Below are 16,129 nucleotides of genomic sequence, written 5' to 3'. Positions count from 1 at the left end.
CGATATAATTGGCCGCTACCCCTGCATCAGCCAACAGCCACACCAGTAATTCAGTTGCGCGGGAACGTTGGTAGACTTACCATTTGCCTGCGATACACAAAACTGGAATTTTCACTTCGCTTCGGACGAATTTTCGCAAAGGTGCTTCGAATTTGCAGCGAGCATAGATGGAATATTTGATTCCCAAGGAGCGGGAAGCGAGCGGAAGAAAACGAGTGATAAAGGATTAATCATGCAATTCTAGGCAAGAGGATTACTCCCCTCCTCCGGATTTCACCGGTGCGCTTAAGTCCGCGAAAACAGGTGATATTTACCATGCCACCGTCACGATATTATAAAGCGAAAGTCACCTTTCTACTGTAAGGCAAACAACGCTTATGCTCTGGAAAGTCTCCAATGGAAACCGGATATAAATAGGGGAGCTTACAAACGGAATAGTGGCAAGAAGCATGCTCCCGTGATTGCTGACCTGATGCGCCAGTTATACGGATGTCAGTTAGGAAACATGAAATCATACTTGTACCACAGAATATAATTCTGGTAAACATGGGTAAGCGCAGATGCGCGGTGTGCGAATGGACTAACGCGCATAGATCTGCATGTCGGGCCTGCGCGTTTGTTGTGACAAAGAAAGAAGAGCAATCTCTAAGGTAACATTCTTAAACCCACTTCTAAGTTTCACTATCATGAAACGTTTGCATCTTTAATCGGGCTTTGTCAAACACTTGCGTGAGTGGGTGGCTGAAAACATACAAATGCTGGGCAAACCTTGAGGTATTCGCGTCTTTAACCCAGCCTCAATATCTTCGTAGGCAGCTTACGAAGCTTGACAAAATTATCATCTGAGAGAATTTACTTCGGGCGCGTACTCTGAATCATCAGTTTTGCTGTGTCTAAAAATGGCGAGTGAGCCGCGCATGAATCACGACAAGGCTCCTAATCAACTGAGATACTTTTGTCCGATTAGATCCAAGATTCAGCTTAAGCCCTGCAATCTGATATCCCCCGGGAAAAGAAGCAATTCTGCGAACAATCATGATAGTCCAGGATCTTAGGACAAGGAGCATGCCTCATATGTTCTGAATAAGAAAACATGGCATCAACGCCGACCTTAATTTCGACATGATATACCAAAGATGTCTGAAAATATGATACCGAGCTGAGATACTTCCACAACTACTGATGAATTTCCAGCGCATAATAAAGCATCAAAGACTCAAATTCTCAGAGCGGTGAAAACAAACTTTATTCACTAACTTCGATCACTGTCTCCTTAGCGATCTGTGCTGCACTTGCTCACAGAGGCTCACATGTAATGAAGGATTGAAGGCAGACAAAACAACATAATTAAAGTTCCTTGAGTTTTAGAAAAATTGGTCACCTGGTAAGTGTTTTAAACATCAAGTTTTGACGTGAGTGATGCGCCTAGTCACCAGGCAAGGACTCGGCAAAGACTCCTCCCGAAACTTTATCTTAACGCGCCTGGATTCCTGAACGCCATATATGAACAGTGTTAGGAAATTAATGGTCTATTTCTACGCGTTTGTAAAGTGTCAAATGCGTAATTTTGGATGGAAGAAATGACCTTGACGAGGAAGCTGTTATGGGTCTGAAACATACTCCGCCATCAAGGCGCCCGTCCCTAATCATCTGAATCCTTCTCAACTACGACGATCCAACTGTAGGTGGGTAAGCAAAGTGAGTCAATTCCTATGTTTTCGTGAGGAATGACTATTTTGAAATCCAACGAGTTGGTTCCAATCTTGAGGATGAGATGTGAGATAATGTTGTTGGAAAGGGGCGTAAACGAAAGATCTGACAGTAGTCGTGTAGCGTCAAAAGATGAAATTAGAGCTGAGCATCTTACTAGACTACTTCGCTACAGCATGTACAACAGTTACCTCGCTGGCGGATTGTCTTACTGTATCTACGCTCGTAAGTCGTAAAATGATAAATAGATTGCGAGAATGTAAATGTGAAATGTGTAGAGGCAAGATCTGATGATGAAGGAAGGATAAGTGGATATGAGCCCTTGGGCAGATATCTATAGAGGTCTTGTGTCAAGCTGAAGCTACGGGACTTGGGACCTCAAACTACAACGTCAATGGTTTGGACAGCAGAGGCGAACCTGAGCTGAGTATGAAAACAGAAAGGAGCTTAGCCTTATGGAAGAAAGGATGGTATATCCGAGACTGAGGCTGAAGAGATTTCATAACAGACTTGACACAATATGGGGACAGGCTGAGAGCTGTTTAGATGTGCGAGCTCGATTGGAATTACCTAACTTTGTAGTACCTTGACGGTCCATATGCAAGATAGACAGACTGTGTCCCGGTTAAGCAAATTGGTGCACATATTAATAAGATAGCAACAGCCTCAGGTAGGTACCTAGGTAGTAGTCATTGAAGGAAAATGATGTTCATGCCACAAACCAGCAAAATAACTAGACGAGTAAATTCAAGACAGATTACTTGTGCTTCTAGTAAATATACATACATATCATACCTATATATCTCTGTATATATTCAGTCTTTCAGATGTCGTATTTCATGTTCATCAATCTAATAATTCTATATCAAATTATACGAGTTACATACCTAGGACTAACAAGCAGTGATCACTTCCCTATAGCTCGGTGACTGTTTTAGTGGGGAGAGACCTCACCGAAAACCATGGTTTGCAAAATGCGTTGCAATGGTTCGCATTTTTGCCTTAATTTTCTAGCCCGGCCAATATTTGTCATGGAGCCTCAATCTTGTAGCAATAAAGGTCAGTTAAACAGCTAAATATCTTTCCTTCATCAAGAAGCCAATTCTACTCTATTCTATCGCTGTGCATTTTGAACATTCAATGAGTCTTATACCCAATTGATTCACTCCTGCTATTGCATGTATTTGTCACTATCAAACCCTTAAAATCAAGGCACATGTCCAATTACTTATCAGACCATCGCCCAACTCCGAACCCAGGCCGGTATGTCAATGTCATGTTGAAATAACCCGCTCAAATTCTAACCATGTCTCGACGACATCAATCTCGAAATGGTACTAACAAGAATTCAGAAATGAACAGACCAAAAGCAGATGTAAGCGATCTATGGATACAACACCAGCGCAGAAACACAAAAACAACTAAATCCTGGGCCTGCATATACTGTCCGGAGCGCAAGATATGTCATTCCGAAACAGACTTGTGGAACCATGCAGAAAAAGAGCATCACGACAAGATTCCAACAGATCAAGATGCACTGGAACAATTTCGAAAATCTTATGAGAGTAATAGTGCATTGAAGAGGTTAGTAGATTCGCTGATAATCAAATCTGTGGGGGCGAGATCATGCAAGGCTGTGTGCTACCAATAAAATGGAAAAGTAAGGCTGACTTAGAGCACAAAGACCAACGAAGGACGATGCTCAATCCCGGAAGCCCTCAAATAATGAGGCGTCTACTGCTCAAGCAGGCGCACCATCTCCACACTTACAGTCTAAGAGACCCCTAAATTCACCCCAGCCAACTCGATCGCTTTCTGGCCTTCAAGCTTTGAACTTGGGACCAAATGAGGATAATACGATGGAGGATGAAGAAATCACCACAGATCAGCCGCGCAAAAGAGCTGCCGTCGGAGATGGTATATCAGCAGGTTCAGCATCGCCATTCCGAGAACACTCAAGTTCACCCCCACCGCGAAGATCTTTAGCTCGACCGACTTCTGGACCAATTTCCGCAGAAGACACGGAGACTCGGCGACAGGCTACCAAGGGACAACTGTGGACTCCCGATCAAGACTCCCCGTTCACAAGGTCATCCTTTGATCCCTCCAACATTGCTTCGATCCAAGCATCAAGATCTCGAGCTCAAGCGTACAGACCGGCGAATCGAAGAACTGCGAAACCATCTACACCCCAAAGTACATCTCGATCAGTACCACATACGAACCACCACCATCAGCAGCAGCAGCAGCAGCAGAAACAACAACAACATCATCATGCTCAGGCCAACACCCCATCCGCAATCTTACCCAATAGGACAGTGCCAGAAATTGAACAAAGACCTCAAAGTGAAGAGTACAACATAATTCTTCAGCCAGAGACAAGGCCCATCTCTCAAGAGCAACTTGTAGCAGAGGTCAAAGGCATATATGCTGGACTTGTAATGGTTGAGGCTAAGTGTATCGAGGTTGATAACAAGCAAGCTACGCTCGTGCAGGGTGATCCTCCTACGCAACCGAGGCTTAATAATGAGCAATGGCAAGCCCTCATTGCATTGCATCGCACTTTACTTCACGAGCATCATGATTTTTTCCTAGCCTCTCAACATCCATCTGCTAGTCCTGCTTTACGTAGACTAGCATCGAAATATGCTATGCCTGCTAGAATGTGGAGGCATGGTATCCATTCATTCTTAGAATTGCTCAGACATCGGCTACCCGCCTCGCTTGACCACATGCTTGCATTCATATATTTAGCATATTCCATGATGGCATTGTTATACGAAACAGTGCCAGCTTTCGAAGATACTTGGATTGAGTGCTTGGGAGATCTAGGAAGATACAGAATGGCCATTGAGGATGACGATATCAGAGATAGAGAGGTTTGGACCGGTGTCGCACGTCATTGGTATTCGAAGGCTTCCGATAAAGCCCCAACGACTGGTAGGCTATATCACCATCTTGCTATTCTAGCACGCCCAAATGCTCTCCAACAATTGTATTACTATGCAAAATCTTTGTGTGTTGTTGTGCCCTTCACCTCTGCACGAGAATCGATACTTACACTCTTCGACCCTGTCCTTCATGCTGAGAATGGACACGGCCAATGTCGATTACCCTCTTTGGATGCTGCATTCATTCGAGCCCATGGACATTTATTTACAAACAGGGCCATAGAGAGGTTTGAACCCGCAGTACAAGAATTCCTCGCACTACTTGATAGCCAAATTGGTCGGGTAACCAAAAAATTCATGGAGCAAGGCTGCCACATTGCTATCTCCAACAACGTTGCAATGTTAGGTTTCGCGTCTAAAGAAAATCCTCTGATGACAGCTATTGCGCCTTCCTCAGCTAAAGAAGCCGACGTTGATATGGATGAGTCTCGAGACGAATCCTCTCCTTCTATGATATCATTCAGACACGCACAGAACCTCAGTTATTCAACATTAGAGATCGTACTACGAAGAATAGGCGATCCCAATGTACTTCCCTTTATTCATGTTTCTCTTGTTTTCTTGTTTCGCATGTCTCAGTTTTCGGGCGCAATGGATCTTTTGGCACCGGCGTTTCCATGGCAATCTCTAGCAATCATGCTCAATACGTTACTCAAATCTTACAAGTCCCTCAGCCGTATTGAGGATGATAAGTTCCCACTACCAGAGAAGGATGACGTCCGGCCATTTCCGGAAGACTACGGAATGCGCGGGTTATTATGGTCAGAAAAATACTTCCCCGAAAAATGGTTTCTCAATGAGAAAACTGATGAAGAAGAGAAACATCACGAGCTTGCATCTATGCTGGAGCAAAGAAAAGAACGCATACTGTGGTTAGCTTGTCGCATTGCTGATGCTGGCCCATGGATCATCTTCGATAGTTCCAAGCCAGAATTTTCTGTCCAGGGTAGTCATGCAGAGTTGGAGTTCTCAAAATCACGATCCATGACCTTTGCTTCAGCAACCACTAATGATAGCCTTCCAAGAACAGAAACTTGGTCAACCGTAGAAACTAATCTTGATGCTGAAGAAGAAATGTCGTCGGCCACGATGACTGTGGCAGATACATCACCAAAAGATTGAGCCGCAGACGGAAGCAAGGATATTAGTCAAAATCTAAGCAAGCTACAGTACTGAGGACACCATAAAAGGTTGATGATGATAGTACCCTACTAAACTGTTGGTATGTGCTACAGCAAGCAACTTCAGAAGTACATTGAGCCTGATGAAATGTGCAGATTACTTCAGAGGAAGTCATTCAACACACTTCCTGAGATATATGGAAGATATCAGCGCCCAGCGAGTGGTCTTCGCGGACAATTTTGTGAGCGGCGGTGGTGGTACAAGCTTTCAGGCATCCAAATAACATATGGTCTTTTATCTGGTGTCAGGATGGGGAATTTGGTTTCATTCATGATCCAAATATCGAATCATGTTGATATGATCATCTTCACTCTCCTACGAGCATAAACATATCATACGTTTGTTTCCTTTTTCGATTCTTCTTTTCAGTCTTCTTGGCTCTAACTATCGAGGCTGGGCTCTCATATTTCAATTTTAATGCAGCCATGAGAATCATGATTGATGAATTTACGCACATACTGATATTTTTGAAGATTGGTGAAAACATTTTGAGCGAGTTGCTGTGAACGAATTGTGCGCTCTACGGAGAACTGCTTTACTGATCGATCCAGCAAGCAACCCTACGCAGCATGAACCCAAATAAAGCAGCTTTAAATTTATCTATGAAGAATGTAGGACGATACAAGGGCACCTGTAGCAGCGCGGGCCAGCCTTGCAATAATCCCACCCGAATCACGGGATACCAAATGCGAAGTTCAGACCGAAGTACCAACCGACGAGGCAAATTCGGTACTTTCGGTTGAATCGGCTGATTCGGGTAATGGATGCTTAACCGAATGTAACCGCGTTTACAAAATCTGTCATGTTACACATGCATTGGCTCAATTTGTAGTTAGAGACGTGCCACAACTTTCGCGACCAAAACTTTCTTCTGTGTGATAGGCAGCGATGGTAGTTATCGAACGCGACTCGAGTTGCATTAGACCACTCTAAAAGTTTTACTCATAGGTTACATATTTGATTTTGTTGGAGGGCGTTGGCACCTCGGATTCTAGCCTATTTAACTATCAGCCCCGAACTGACGTAGTGTATGTACACTATAAAATAGCTCAATAGCCTAATCAGCACACTTTATATTGCGGTACGGCTTAGGCAAACTTAAGTTCATGTCCGATCTTCTGCTTGTCATTGCGGTAAGTGTACCGATACTTTTGGCTAATTAGAACTATCTTCAAGAGTCACCGGCACTGCGCGATTTACGAATATATCTCTGACCACCACCACTAGCATTTCATGACGCCCCGAGGTCCTTAGCGGGAATAAGAAAATCAATGTTTCATTCAAATTTAGCTTACCAGGGTGCGTTTTAATCTGACTGAAAAGCAGTATTCTAACGCATTGCGGTGGCTAGCTTGGAAGGCGTCGACCCAGCCTTCTTTCAACTAATTTCTACGCCCTCATCTTTTACGCGTTCATGGCTTACTCTTTGGATATTGGAACCTCGTCGACATTAAAAACGATCACAATTTTGAAGGCTTTCTGGAAATTTCTATTCTCCCTCTATTTATCATCTTGAAAGAAGGCATACCTAGACAATCAATGTTACAGTTTATGGAACAATTCTAGAACCTTTAGGCTAAACTTCTTCTCAAAGGACTTTCCCTAAACGGATGAAGGCTTACTTTAACATTCAGCCTTGTCGCGTCATTCATTGCTGCACAAAAAGTGCACCAATTGAATCCCTCGCGCTCTTTACTGAAAGTGGAAGCTGCATCTAAGATCATCTCCCTAGTTATTCTTCACGGAGTGAAGGGAAGGTGAAAATCGGAAATCTTACTTGCAGGAATCGATCTGACTAGAAGTTCAAAGCTAGCGTCAAGCCAGGGCGTCTCATGTTTCCTTTCTCGATAATCTTCAGGAAAAGCCTTATATTCCTGTAATCATTCAAGTGTGCCTCAAATATATCAAGAGTCGATTATTTTTTTTGCCTTACTTTTCGGCTTCGTTAGATTGAAGTACAATCTTGCGATGGCAACATGCCGTGCGGGATAGTCTTGAAAGTTGCATCGTTATGAAAAGAGCCCCATGACCAATTTAGAGCTGAACCCCCCCCCCCCATAGCGTGGCTTTTCATTGTTTATTAATGTGAACGACCTCGGGATGCGGGGTAACAACTTGAGAAGGCTACCTCAGTGATGATCAAGTGATCAGTACTGGATGTAAAAAAATATAAGGCTGATCAGAATATCAACTCGGCACAATAACTGTTGACCGAGATGCCATTTCTTCCAAGCTTCAAAAGCGATATGATTATGTGTTCATTTCATCTGCGTCAAGCAAATTATATCGTGCGGTCTCTCGTCGCGCGCCGTCACAGTCATAAAAAATAGTTTAAGCCCCACGTTTCGGACCACGCCACAAGTTTGCTGCGTGCATCCATAGATCTTAACGGTATTGCATGAACTATTTCAAAGACACAGTCATTGCTTATTGATATACAAATACAACAGCTGCAAGGGGGTCATCACAGACCGCTTCTTCAAGTTGCTGAAATATCCTGCACTGGAAGGTTTCCGGGAGTTTTATCTTTGTTTCCGGGCGAATGAACTTTAGATAAAACATCGCTTTCGAGGCGAAACAGAAATGTAACGGATGGGTTCTGCAGGGTCCTTTCGCTCTCTTGATGACGTCGAGTTACATTGCATTTCTTAAAGCTTCATCCATCAGACTCGCTCGATTTGATGATTGTCACATTTTAACGGCTGACATTCTTCGTGCAATCCCACACTCTTCGCCGATATCAACAGGAGTTTGCGCCAAAGGCTCGTATGATAACAACATAGCGGTCAATCAGGTAATCCTTCATTCCTGTCGTCTACAGCTTATTTACTACGTCAAATTGTTCCATTATGGCTGTTATCAATCTTATCAAGACCCTGGTCAAAACTTAGGCCTGCTAATGGCCAGATCGTTGGGGGCGCTTTTCGTACAAAATCCTGGGAAAAGTAGCGTTGTAGTAGTAGCCTTGCTATTGGTACTTAGCGAGGCGATTAAGGCATCTATGAAACCCCATGTAGTATAATAAGCTGACTGTATTCCCCCTCAGACAGCATGAAGAACTTCGGTGAACGATTGTATAATGACGGAATTAATCAGTTTCGTCGGCACATCAAGCCGTAAGATTTGAGGAATAAAATCTCCACTTAGTTATGGTCTGCGGACTCCAAACGCAGACAAGTAAGTCCGTTGAAAAGACTGGTGAGGGGTGCATGTGAGACTCAAGGAATCAAGGCAGGTCCTCCAGCGGGTCGAAGCCGGGAAGCCCGGAGACGAGAGGCTCTTAGAGACATGATTGTAAATCATTTATGCATTGATCACAATATATGTTCATTGTTCGCCTCATTTTTCTATATCGCCGACGCGGGTGAGATAGTTGCCTTTGTAACATCTGCTCAACTGCTGGGCGATGGTGCTATGCCGATCTAGGGCTTCCGAGATATCTTGCTTCTCCGTAGAGTTATAAGGCTGAGAGAAGTATTGAACAAACTGGGCTATTCTGGTTTTGTAGGAGTTTCTCCTTTTCGTTGTCAACCAGGCTCGCGCAATCATCCATAATTTTCCAGACGTCACAAAGTGTTTTCATGCTTTAAATCACAAAATAATCTTCAATGTCTATGTACAACGTGGCCCCCAATCCTTGGAAAAACGGCTAAATACATATCCTTCGATTCCCGAGATTATGCACCTCCATCTGATAACAAATGACGTGCATAAGTAGCACCTATTAATCCGGTGTGATCATGTGTCGAACAAGCAACACAATTCTGCCAAAATACCCGCGTCACACTGTCTCAGCTTTTCAGCTCTGAAGATCCTCATGGCGCACTATTAATTAACAGAAATCGCACAACTTCCTTCCTTTCTGGTGATGTTATACCTTCCCCCAAGACAATATACTCAATCAGATATTAAATGCAGAGATGGTACTCTGCTCAAAGTAGGGTAGATAGCGAGTCAATCTCAGCTTGGAGAACATCATGAACATTTTGGTCAACGCCCGCATTCTCTCTTGTAATTGCGTGATATGTGCTACGGAATCCTGGTTTGGGAGTGTTGATATACAGTAATTTGTGCAATTCCACAATGTTGAATCTTGCAGACTGCGATTTTATGATACCACCTTCATCTTCGTGCCGCAATAGTCAATATGCCATTTTCATTTCTTACGCATCGCTCGAAATCCAAGACGACCAAGGAGGAAAATGAAGTAGATGAACGCTCGACGCCAAATGGGGGCTCATCTCACGATGAAAAATCTCACTCAGCCACAACTAGCCTCCCGGTTCCTCTTATTCTTCCCTCGCCTCGTCACTCGCTCGATCCTAATCTACCAGATTCATTCCCCATCCAATCAATCCCATCCCGTACATCTATTTCCCCAGATCTAGATCCTGAGAAAGTATTGGAAACACCTATTGATATCTCCCTAAACTCACCGTATCCACAAGTCCGCGCCGCGGTGCGCAATACAGGTAGTTATCTATCCATATTTCTAGCTTTGTGCTTGGGTTTGAAAGAAACAGGTCTGAAAGAAACAAATCTTAGTTTGAGCCATGAAGTGCATATTGAAGTTTAGAATTGAAGGTGAAAAGCGATGCTAAGATATTAAAATAGATGATGAATCGCTTCCATGTAACACAATTCGGGCATGGTGTATTGGGCTGGCGCTTACGACGGTGGGAGGGGGAATCAACTGTCTATTCAGTTTGAGGAGTCCAAGTATCGCTATCACTACTGTTGTGAGTTTTCCTTTTTGGATTCCTCACAGAGTCTTTCTCAGCACTTGATAGCTTCCTCTCGTGGCTTGAAAATCTGAGTTATACAAAAAGTAGATATACTGATGCAGATCCCACACAATAGTGCGTGCAACTAATCGCCTGGCCCCTAGGCAAAGCCTGGGATCTCATAGTGCCAGACTGGAGCTGCGAGATTCGCCTCCCCTTTTGCGGGGCTCGAAGATGGAAAGTGCATTTGAAAGAGGGGAAGTGGAATATGAAAGAGCATGCGATTGTGGTTGTGATGGCGAATGCGGGGTATGCGGGTGCGTCGATATATGCTACTGATATACTTATTTCGCAGCAGGTGTTTTATGGTCAGAGTTTTGGGTATGTTTTGTCGGTTTGAGTTATTCTTATTCTATTTGATTTTCTTGGGGGTTGCGGTTTATGGGATGTGAGAAGGAAAATGGGAGATGGGCTAATATTAAGATGTTTGTATAGATGGGCATTTCAACTTCTCTTTGCGGTTACGAATCAAATGTTAGGGTTTGGATTGGCGGGGATTTGTAGGAGGTGGTTGGTTTGGCCTGCGGCGATGATTTGGCCAAGTGATTTGGTCAATTGTGCGTTGATGTATGCGTAAGTTATCATTCTCCCCTTGAGTTTCGCAAGAGTGTACTTTGTTATTGGAAGTTGGAGAAGCAGAGATAATTATTTGAGGACGGGGATTTGTGTTTGAGGATGCTTGCTGACTCTTTCCTCTGAATGTGGATCGTAGTCTACATGATCACAGTCCCTCTGATCCAGCAAAAACAAATGGTTGGAGTATATCGAAATATAGATGGTTTATGTATATCATGAGTGGTATGTTTATATCTCTTGTTGAACTTAGTAGATAGAAAGTATTTATTCAATACTCTAGGTTCATTCGTATGGTACTTCTTCCCTGGCTGGATCTTCCAAGGCCTTTCATACTTTACATTTGCATGCTGGATTGCACCGAAAAACCCAGTTGTCAATCAGCTATTTGGTGGTGTGACGGGTCTAGGATTAATTCCTATCACGTTTGATTGGACTGTTGTGAGTGGATATCTGTATTCGCCGTTGATACCGTAAGTAAAATCATTCTTAACCGATATAACTCGTACCGAACATATTGCGAAAGTCTCATCCCATACTAATATATCATAGTCCCTGGTATGCCATCGCTAATACCCTTATCGGGCTTTTCATCTTCGTCATCATCAGCTCGCTGGGCGTGCATTATACGGGAACGTGGTATGCGGATTATCTTCCCATGAGCGACTCGCACAGTTATGATAACATGGCGAAACCATATAATGTCAGTCGAATCCTCACTTCAAACTATGAATTTAGTGAGGAATTGTACAAGAAATACTCGCCGGTGTTTTTGTCGACGGGGTTTGCGTTGAATTACGGTAAGTTTCTGTTCTGATGTGCTTCTGGATTTTGGATGGAGTTGATTGAACTTTGCTGCTGTAGGATTCTCCTTTGCAGCTATTAGTAGTGTCATTGTTCATACAATTTTGTGAGTCTATTAAATTTGAATCGATGAATTGAGTTGAGGCCAGAGTTTTGGGAAATTAATTGGTTGATACCTAATCTACGTAGATATGAGGGCAAAAACATCTGGAGACAATGGAAACTTGCTCGAGATCAAGATGATGACATCCACATGAAACACATGAAGAAGTATAAAGATGCACCGGATTGGTATTTTGCTCTTTCATCTTTCCTATACTCCCCATTTCTAATTAAAAATTCATAAAACTGATGAACTCACACGTAGGTGGTATATCACTCTCGGAGCCATCATGCTCGCATTGTCCTTTGTGGTCATCCTCGTCTGGGATACCCATTTCCCATGGTGGGCTTTCATTGTTTGTGTTGCTATTCCTGTCATCTGGACAGTACCTGTCGGTATCATATTCGCCACAACCAATATCCAAATTGGACTTAATGTCTTTACCGAGTTTGTCATTGGGTACATGTTGCCTGGTCGTCCTGTAGCTTTGATGTTATTTAAAGCTTATGGTTAGTCTCTATCTCCTGTTGGGAAATCATATGACGCAAAACTCATATTCGGATTCCCATTCTGTCTGGTTATTAATACGTATTATAGGCTACATAACAATGACTCAAGCCCAGTTCTTCCTACAAGACTTAAAACTAGGTCATTACCTCAAAGTTCCTCCCAGAACAATGTTTTTCGCTCAGTGTGTAGCTGCTTTCTGGTCATCTATTGTACAGATTGCCGTAATGAATTGGGCACTTTCTCATATTCCAGAGTTAGTATTTTCCTCCATCTACAAGCCTAGAAATAACAAACACATTCCTAACATCCCCATCTCAGAATCTGTACCCGCACCCAAAAAGATTCTTACACCTGCCCAGGCCCCTCAATGTATTTTACCAACAGTATAATTTGGGGCGTCATCGGTCCCTCGCGTATCTTTTCCGCCCCAGAGTCCCTCTATCAACCTTTACTCTACTATTTCCTAATCGGTGCTTTGCTTCCAATCTTGACATACTTTCTAAGGCGAGCGTACCCTCGCTCTTTATTTAAATATCTTATTGTCCCTGTCATGTTCGGAGGTTTACAACTGATACCTCCGGCTACTGGATATAATTATTTGTGCTGGGGATTGGTGGGATTTGTGTTCCAGTATTGGATTAGGAGAAGATGGAGAGGATGGTGGGAAGTTTACGTATGTTTTCTCTCTGTTATATCTGGGGGTTCAGGAGTTGTGGTACGAATTAAGGGATTTCAAACATGAATACAGACTGATAATTGGTGAATAGAACTACGTAACTTCCGCCGCGCTGGACACCGGTTTAATCCTCTGCACTCTTCTCGTTTTCTTCACGTTAGAACTCACGAATGCTAAACTACCTCAAGTAAGTCCTAACCTCTCTTTTGGAACTGTAAATACAATCAGAACCATTCTCTCATATCGGAACCCTAACAAACACAGTGGTTTGGAAATGTAGATGTGTTCGAGACTATGGATATGCAGGGTACCGCAGTTCGAAAAGTACTTGCCGAAGGAGAAACTTTTGGACCGAAGACTTGGTCTTGAAGGTGATGACAGTTTAGAGGTGGAATAGGTCAATGAATTAGGGAGTGTGAAGTATGGGACAGCGAGAACAAGCTTCCTCTCTAGCATAACTTCTGACTAGTGCACCTGAGCGGAACTTTTCATCGTAGAATGGGTTTGTTGCATACCTACGAATTCTTCGAAATTCATTTACTATCTTTATGTACTTCAAAATAAGGTGTCTACTTAAGAGGCATATTTCAACGCAAGATTTTTTTTATATCTTAAGTGCCTACTTTTATTGTTGACATAATCGGCGTTTTATATATCGCATCACCTTCGGATGGATACTCATGAACATCTAACTCGACAGCAAATATCACATTTGGAAACTTGGGACACATTGCCAACCCAGAGAATTTACAATCGTGATAATATAATTGCGTTTATACAGCTCTTCAATACAAAAGCCCATAATACCTCATAAAGTTCAAAAACTATACGCTACCACCGTTCAAGATTCTCTCTAAACGCGGCAGGGACGGTGGATGAATACTACTCTGGCACCTGGGATATCGATTGTGCACATGGGATATTGGAAGAGAATTCGATCAAATAGTGTGAGTACGCTCTAAGCTAAGGATAAAATCGCAACAAGCAAGACCTAAGACTTAGGGACGAAGATGAAAACACGGATATGTAAACATGAATACGACTTGAAATACGACAGTGCACCATGCCGCGCCTCTCCATCCGGATATAGCTAAGTAAGTTTTCCGGTTGTCGGATATGCACAATATTTCAACAACTCCAAAGGAAAAAAATGTAAATGCGTTCGCGGAATATAGATTTTCGGTATGAGATATCCGGATATTTTTTTTTAACATGGATTTCCAGAAACAACCTGTGGTCTAGACTTCCTCTTGGAATCAATGTGCACATGATTATGGCTGTCTAATGAATTATTTGGGGCGCAAGGGATAACATAAGGAATAATAATAGAACGTTCATGTTGATCTCACTTGAGGACATACACGAAGAACAAAGTCCGCCAAAAATTGGGAAGTGAATCCAGCTACAATATATCTTCTTTGCGCCCACCTATTTGCTGCCTAGCAAATTCATGTGTACCATTATCTCGACCCGACAAAATGTGGGCACCAGGCAGCAAATAGAAGATACCGGATCATAAACTTTGTGTGAATTGGTATATCCTTATGTCCTTATGTCCACGAACGCCTCGACGCCATACGCTATGCTCATACATACAACAGGTGTCAAAAGACCTGTTGCTCCCCTCCCGCAATCTAGAATGGTTTCGCAACCTTTCTACTCTCACTCGCTCCCGTTTCAGGATCCTTATATTCCTTCCAACTGACCGGATACATTGCATTGCCAGCCTCACTCGTCGCCATAATAACTCCCAACTCATTTTTCGCCGTGCTGAGGTAATAATTCGATTGATCACCTAACGAAATCTGCCATCATTAAAGCATTAGTACATACTTCTCCTAAATGACATCTAAACCTCGAGAAGAAAACTCACCACCACAGCCCTCACAATATCCCCTGGTCTAAAACTCTCAAAAATCTTGACCTTATCCTTCTCCGTAGCCCTCACATCTTGCACTCTAATCAAGCCCTGCCATTCGCCCTCCAAAACCGTTTCACCTACAACCAATATCGCAACTGTTGCCTGTCGTGGAGTAATTCTTGTGACGCGACATAAAACTGTACTGTTTACTTCAGGTAAAATCTCGGCCTTGTCCCCAGTGAGTGTAGCTCTTTCAATAGAGATAGTAGAGAGAGGCGTGGGAGCCGCAGGTGTAATCTTCGTGGCTCGTTTTTGGGGATAGCTGGGTTTGGGCGGTGCTACTGTTTTGATGGGTCCAAGGATCGAGGCGTAGAGATTCGAGGAATGGATATGTGTACCTGGACCTGGCAGATATTCGCTGCTAGAGCCGAGAAGCTGGCCTGGCACGGCTACGAGTGAGATTTGTGACATTGCGGTGTGTCTGTTGTCTCGGAGTGAACGGGAACGATAAGCTCACAAGAAATCGCAGTGGTGGATGGAGCTTGAATTGAGCTTATGAAATTGAGGATCTTCAGTGGTTCGGAAAAAGATTTTGGTACCCCCACGGTTTTGCCGGCTCGGGCCCCCACGAGAAGATACGTGCCTGTCGCTGATCCTTGCTTTCCACCCCGCATTTCCTTGAATGCCCCGCTTCCAATTGTTGATCTTTTGGACCAACGAGCCAACGAGCCAACTTGTGCAAATATGGATTGCAGTGGTGTGATGAAAGATATGCATATTTAATCCGTCTTGGCTAGCTTCATTCGCCCCTCCTATTCTTTGCTTTTCTTCGAATTTCTTATATTTCTACTTCCCGTCTCCTGCTGTATATACCTAGTATTCACTCGATAGCTTTCCTATATCTACTTTACAGCTTTCCCATTATAATCCATTGCTATTCTTTACCCCCTTTTCTATCCCTCTCTAAACAAAACA

The 16,129-nt window shown here is 43.3% G+C and overlaps 3 protein-coding genes across 3 annotated transcripts; 2 read left to right on the top strand and 1 right to left on the bottom strand.

The window, feature by feature from the left end:
- Positions 1-3,016: 3,016 nt before the first annotated feature.
- Positions 3,017-5,783, top strand: EAF02_006353 (uncharacterized protein; the record flags this gene model as incomplete). The annotated part of the gene is made up of 2 exons (XM_038902401.1): positions 3,017-3,294; positions 3,395-5,783. The coding sequence occupies 2 exons, from the start codon at positions 3,017-3,019 to the stop codon at positions 5,781-5,783; spliced, it is 2,667 nt and encodes an 888-aa protein (XP_038757621.1).
- A 4,207-nt stretch (positions 5,784-9,990) lies between these two features.
- EAF02_006352 (uncharacterized protein) lies at positions 9,991-13,662 on the top strand (the record flags this gene model as incomplete). The annotated part of the gene is made up of 14 exons (XM_038902400.1): positions 9,991-10,315; positions 10,458-10,582; positions 10,704-10,948; positions 11,063-11,200; positions 11,340-11,425; positions 11,484-11,673; positions 11,753-12,000; positions 12,065-12,110; positions 12,194-12,295; positions 12,372-12,616; positions 12,705-12,870; positions 12,936-13,290; positions 13,385-13,480; positions 13,558-13,662. The coding sequence occupies 14 exons, from the start codon at positions 9,991-9,993 to the stop codon at positions 13,660-13,662; spliced, it is 2,472 nt and encodes an 823-aa protein (XP_038757620.1).
- A 554-nt stretch (positions 13,663-14,216) lies between these two features.
- Positions 14,217-15,696, bottom strand: EAF02_006351 (uncharacterized protein). Its single transcript, XM_038902399.1, has 2 exons — positions 15,167-15,696; positions 14,217-15,098 (listed from the first exon to the last, which is right to left on the bottom strand). The coding sequence occupies exons 1-2, from the start codon at positions 15,623-15,625 to the stop codon at positions 14,928-14,930; spliced, it is 630 nt and encodes a 209-aa protein (XP_038757619.1). The 5' UTR covers positions 15,626-15,696; the 3' UTR covers positions 14,217-14,927.
- Positions 15,697-16,129: the final 433 nt, after the last annotated feature.

This window comes from Botrytis sinoallii, assembly GCF_014898435.1.
Source record: "Botrytis sinoallii strain Bc 23 chromosome Unknown BSIN_010, whole genome shotgun sequence".
Taxonomy (NCBI): domain Eukaryota; kingdom Fungi; phylum Ascomycota; class Leotiomycetes; order Helotiales; family Sclerotiniaceae; genus Botrytis; species Botrytis sinoallii.
The sequence above is the reverse complement of the archived record's forward strand: the minus strand, read 5'-3'. Positions and strand labels throughout refer to the sequence as shown.

What these genes read in the sequence shown, in the direction of transcription:
- EAF02_006351 (XM_038902399.1), bottom strand. Translation starts at nt 15,625, where the DNA reads ATGTCACAAATCTCACTCGTAGCCGTGCCAGGCCAGCTTCTCGGCTCT. An exon ending in ATATTGTGAGGGCTGTGGTG is followed by an intron (nt 15,099 to 15,166) that starts GTGAGTTTTCTT and finishes TAATGATGGCAG; the next exon opens with ATTTCGTTAGGTGATCAATC.